A 5973-nucleotide genomic window follows, 5' to 3' on the forward strand; every position below is an offset into this window, starting at 1 on the left:
TTGCTGCTAAATTTAGGCAAAGGTTAAAATACCTTTTCTTTCTAATGTTTTCGCGCCAACTAATTAATGCTTCTTAATCTTCACTCATTTTTGTCATGATATATGAAAGTAAATGGCTATATCTTTGTCATATATATTATATTAAAGTGCGAGAAGCTTTGCTTATTACTGAAGGTGCGACATATTTGTTATGACGAAACGATGGGGTTAGGCTGATGGGCCTGAGCGAGCTTGGTGGGAAAGGAGGCCATGGTGTTGATGCCGCATTTGCCCTCAGGCTGGAGCATCCCGCGCTTCATCAAGATGAAGCCCTCGTCGCCCCACTCCGGGCCCCACGAGTTCTTCACGATCCAATAGTCCTGCGGTGCGGAGCCTGCGTGGGATGTCCCGTAGCCCACAATGGCCACGCCGTGATCCAGATCGATGCCGCACTGGCCGTCGTACACACCCTGCACCAATTAGCTAGTTACTTTTTACTCCACAGCAAATAAACCAGCTAGCCAATCGAAAGCAATACCAAATGGTCAAATGAATGAGGCACCCCTAAATTTAACTAAAACCAACCTTTTCTTCATAGACCAGAGCGACGCTCCTCTTCTTGCACTCCACTTGCCTGCCACGATGTGCCACCACACAACATTAGCTAGAGCCTTTTCCTCTATTTGCACACTTGACATGCTAGTGAAAAGTTCCATTACACGTTGCGAGGATCAGGGCCACGCTATCTGAACGGGTGGATAACAGCCTTTTGTATGTTTGATGGGTAAGGCAAATGGCAGGCAGGGGCGAATCAACGAGCCTTCATGCCTTTTTTGAGCTGGTCCTCATGAGGGGAGGCACGACACGGGCGGCCATGGCTGTCCTACTCAACTCTCTCATGTTGGTCTCTCTAACATCTGGTGGAATGTTCTACAGGCTCTAGTGCTCATCACTATTTCCCACCCGCCCGTCAACTCCCTTAACATCCCAGGTTATTCGTTTCCCCCTTCGAAAAAACAAACACACTCTCGCACCTACGCGTGCATATACACCTCTCTCTCTCTCTCTCTCTCTCTCTCTCTCTCTCTCTCTCTCTCTCTCTCTCTCCCCCACCAATGTCATGAGGTTTCCCTTGGCCCCCAAAACCCTGATTTCTCAATGCTTTTTTCTCATCGTAGTTGCTGTATGTTTTTTTGGGCATACCTTGACTACGTTTCAAAAACCTCAATTTGTCTTGCCTATGCTTTTTTTTAATCTATTGAAATTATGTTATTTATGTGCTTCCTAAAATGGCTTCGGAGGTATCTAAAAGGGCAGTGCCAAAACATGACCTTACCCACTTCGGCTAAGCCCCTCTAAGATGCAAGGGCTTGGTAGTTTCCCCCTCCTTGTAGTGGGGTATATGGCTACGTGCACTGTGCCGTATCCACCGAGTACATTTTGCAAGCTTGTATATGCTTAAGAATCCCCAACTACCTCATGCCCAAGATGTCTTCAGGCATACACGCAAGCAGATACTCTCTCTCTCTCTCTCTCTCTCTCTCTCTCTCTCTCTCTCTCTCTCTCTCTCTCTCTCTCTCTCTCTCTCTCACACACACACACACACACACACACACACAATCATCATCATAATTATCAAAACCAGGTTGCACTCCATGCTCTGAAGCTTACAAAACAAGATTGTTTTTTTATTATTCTTTTACCGTGTATTGTGTGCGTGCTTGGGTAGCATACTTCGTGTACTGTAGAGAATATTTGAAATAATCGAATGAACATGAATTACTTGGAAACAATGCTAGATTGACATCCGCAATCAATGAGCACGTTCTCCTAAAATTTCAAGGACTGTGCCAGCTCCCTGCTGCCATACTTTATGTATGGTTTTTTTTTCTTCACACTCACATAAACGAGCATGAAAATCTTATAACTTGATGAATGACGCGTAACTCAGATTCAAATGTGGTAATGAATTTGGAATTAAAAACCTTACGATGTACCCTGAGATAAATTTGGAATTATAAACTTTGCGATGATGTACCCTAAGATGCCAAAAAAAAAATGATGGCTCCACGAAAGAAGGGCGGGCGCTAGAAGCAAATGTTAAATTTTGATAAATTTAGGTAAAGTTTAAAATACCTTTTCTTTCTAATGTTTTCGCACCAACTAATTAATGCTTTTTAATCTTCACTCATTTTTGTCATGACATATGAAAGTAAATGGCTATATCTTCATCATATATATTATATTAAAGTGCGAGAAGCTTTGCTAAGGTGCGACATATTTGTGCTTCCTAAAATGGCTTCAGAGGTATCTGGAAGGGCAATGCCAAAACTTGACCTTACCCACTTCGGCTAAGCCCCTCCAAGATGCAAGGGCTGGGTGGTTCCCCCCCCCCACCAATGTCATGAGGTTTCCCTTGGCCCCCAAAACCCTGATTTCTCAATGCTTTTTTCTCATCGTAGTTGCTGTATGTTTTTTTGGGCATACCTTGACTACGTTTCAGAAACCTCAATTTGTCTTGCCTATGCTTTTTTTTTTAATCTATTGAAATTATGTTATTTATGTGCTTCCTAAAATGGCTTCGGAGGTATCTGGAAGGGCAGTGCCAAAACTTGACCTTACCCACTTCGGCTAAGCCCCTCCAAGATGCAAGGGCTTGGTCCCTCCTTGAAGCGGGGTATATGGCTAGGTGCACTGTGCCGTATCCACCGAGTACATTTTGCAAGCTTGTATATGCTTGAGAATCCCCAACTACCTCATGCACAAGATGTCTTCAGGCATACACGCAAGCTGATACTCTCTCTCTCTCTCTCTCTCTCTCTCTCTCTCTCTCTCTCTCTCTCTCACACACACACACACACACACACACACATAATCATCATCATAATTATCAAAACCAGGTTGCACTCCATGCTCTGAAGCTTGCAAAACAAGATTGTTTTTTTATTATTCTTTTACCGTGTATTGTGTGAGTGCTTGGGTAGCATACTTCGTGTAGAGAATATTTGAAATGCTCGGATGAACATGAATTTAAAGATTTACATCCACAATCAATGAGCACATTCTCCTATGTTTATAAAATTTCAAGGACTGTGCCAGCTCCCTACCATACTTTATGTATGGTTTTTTTTTCTTCACTCACATAAACGAGCACGAAAATCTTATGACTTGATGAATGACGCGTAACTCAGATTCAAATGTGGTATTGAATTTGGAATTATAAACCTTACGATGTATCCTGAGATAAATTTGGAATTATAAACTTTACGATAATGTACCCTAAGATGCAAAAAAAAAAATGATGGCTCCACGAAGGAAGGGGGGGTGCTAGAAAGCAAATGTTAAATTTTGATTTTGATTGCTGCTAAATTTAGGCAAAGGTTAAAATGCCTTTTCTTTCTAATGTTTTCGCACCAACTAATTAATGCTTTTTAATCTTCACTCATTTTTGTCATGACATGACATATGAAAGTAAATGGCTATATCTTTGTCATATATATTATATTAAAGTGCGAGAAGCTTTGCTTATTACTGAAGGTGCGACATATTTGTTATGACGAAACGATGAGGTTAGGCTGATGGGCCTGAGCGAGCTTGGTGGGAAAGGAGGCCATGGTGTTGATGCCGCATTTGCCCTCGGGCTGGAGCGTCCCGCGCTTCATCAAGATGAAGCCCTCGTCGCCCCACTCCGGGCCCCACGAGTTCTTCACGATCCAATAGTCCTGCGGTGCGGAGCCTGCGTGGGACGTCCCGTAGCCCACAATGGCCACACCGTGATCCAGATCGATGCCGCACTGGCCGTCGTACACACCCTGCACCAATTAGCTAGTTACTTTTTACTCCACAGCAAATAAACCAGCTAGCCAATCGAAAGCAATACCAAATAATTTAGGATTATACGTGGATTAGTTTACCCCAGCGTAGAATTGGAAGTCCCTGTGGCTTGCGTCTATGCCGACGCTCACAGGCTGCTTCGCCACAGCTTGCAGAAGTTCTTGCTCGTTGTTTATCGCTACCTCGGTGTAGCTGTCTATGGTCACCATATGCTGCAGAGAATTTCATCAAGCAACCGTTAGCGAGCTAGGAGCCGGTGTCTAGTATGGATAAGTAGAGTTCTGTCGGATTTACCTGAATGGAAGAGGCGCAAACTCCCTGCCTGGCCTTGTATGGGTAGTGCTCTTCGGTGTCGAGGCCGCCGTTGTTGACAAGGAAGTCGAAGGCGGCAGGCATGGAGCCGCCGTTGCATCCACTGTTGTCATCGGTGTCGCAATCGATGAGCTGCTGCTCCGACAGCGAGACGAGGTTTCCCGTCACTATCTGGTTGATGCCCTCCACCGCCACCACCGTGGAGAAGGCCCAGCAACTGCCGCATTGCCCCTGATTCTTCACAGGCGTAACGGCCCCACGCTGCCGCCAGTCCACTGCCGCCGGCAGTACCGCCTCATCACTATGATCTGTGCAATGATCACCACCATGGCGATGGCGTGAGGCTCTTCTAGTACTGCGGGAAGCTGGGCTCCACAGGTAAGCCGATTTGAATTCGTCGTGTGTCAGATCGGCGAAGTTGTTCATGTCCAGCCAGTAGCCGTGCTCTCCAGTCCGTTTGTTGTGCTCGAAGACGTGCCTGAAGTTGTCGGCAAAGATCGCAAAGCGACGGAGTTTCTCGTAGGAGCGCGTACTGCTGTCGTTACTGTAAGGGCGAGGGTGCTTCTCGAGCCAGGACAGGAAGAGTGAAGAAACCTCGTCGGGAGGTGGAAAGGTGTCATCTTCCGGAGGAGATTGGGAATACTGCAGAGAGAGACCGTGGTTTGCCTTGCAACAGGAATAGGCGACGACCAGGAGAGCAAAAAACATGCGGCTGGCTGTAAGAGAAGAGGCCATGTTGATGTGGGATCGGTAGAGCCAATCAATTGCAACCTGTACCAAGCTAGGCCTTTCCGTTCCTTTTGTATACATCAAAACCTGACCTAACTTGTTTGAGTTTCGTAATAACTTCAAAGCAATGTTGTAGGGTCGACCCCTTAGCTTTGCTCGCAATTCTAATCCATACACCTACCAGCTCTCATATCTGTCTTTCAAGCAAGAACGGTCGTTTAGATTATAAGCTTGAATAAAAAATTTGAGAGTAACAATGCGCCCCAGCTGGTTTCGAGGCTCGTGGAGCGAGCCCCCATGGTGCCTGGTTCCCCATGGTTGCACGTCTTCCTGCGTGCGACTTCCACAAATACAGGTGGGCGCACCAGGGCTTCTAATTCTTCTTCTTTGCGCATGCGGTTGGTACCATGTTGTTCGATGGTTTACCCTGCGTCTGTCTGTGCTCCTCAGGAGGAGATGATCTTATCCTCTATTAGACGCACCCTCTCTTGTGCATTGGTTCTGGGGGAGGTTACGTCTTTCATTCTATGTCTTAATTGAGTATTATAAGAAGGGGCTCGATGCTCTCTATTGCATGACTTGTTGATGCTCTCTATTGCATGACTTGTTCTGTACTTTCATTTTTGAGTGCTTGCTTTCCTTGCTTTGATGCTCTAGCAGACAGGGGGGTTGGCAAAGTATGTTAGGCAAAATTTTGAAAGGTGTTTTGGGCTTGTGTACATGCATGGCATGCAAAAAAGCTTTGCCCGGAATGCCCTGGCAGATGTACAGAGTGGATGACTAGGTAGTAGGCTAGTACATGCTTGTTCGGAGCGTGGTCTCTGCTGGAGGTGGTGTAAGTCATTCGGTTGCTCTGTATGTGTGCGCGTCCCAAAAAAAATAAAGCGGACACTTGTAGGTTGTATTCGAAGGTGTGCATAGGCATGAGGGCAATTAATTGTTGGGGGGCTAATGTTATATGTGTATGAAAGGTGAAAATGTCCAAGGTTTAAGGAAATTCGAGAAGGTGGCCACGTGTATGCATGGAAGAGAAGGAAATTGCGCAAGAACATTCGACGGAAGAAGGATGCCGATTTGGGCCAGGATGGCAGGTTCTTCCAGAACGAGGGCACGACGGCT

The 5973-nt window shown here is 45.8% G+C and overlaps 1 protein-coding gene across 1 annotated transcript; it reads right to left on the reverse strand.

The window, feature by feature from the left end:
* Positions 1-3196: 3196 nt before the first annotated feature.
* On the reverse strand, positions 3197-4893 carry LOC147640906 (cysteine protease XCP1-like). The gene is made up of 3 exons (XM_086809196.1): positions 4108-4893; positions 3894-4025; positions 3197-3791 (listed from the first exon to the last, which is right to left on the reverse strand). The coding sequence occupies exons 1-3, from the start codon at positions 4858-4860 to the stop codon at positions 3531-3533; spliced, it is 1146 nt and encodes a 381-aa protein (XP_086665322.1). The 5' UTR covers positions 4861-4893; the 3' UTR covers positions 3197-3530.
* Positions 4894-5973: the final 1080 nt, after the last annotated feature.

The sequence above is a fragment of the Cibotium barometz genome, chromosome 2 (genome assembly GCF_041138505.1).
Source record: "Cibotium barometz isolate CiBa-2024 chromosome 2, ASM4113850v1, whole genome shotgun sequence".
NCBI lineage: Eukaryota > Viridiplantae > Streptophyta > Polypodiopsida > Cyatheales > Cibotiaceae > Cibotium > Cibotium barometz.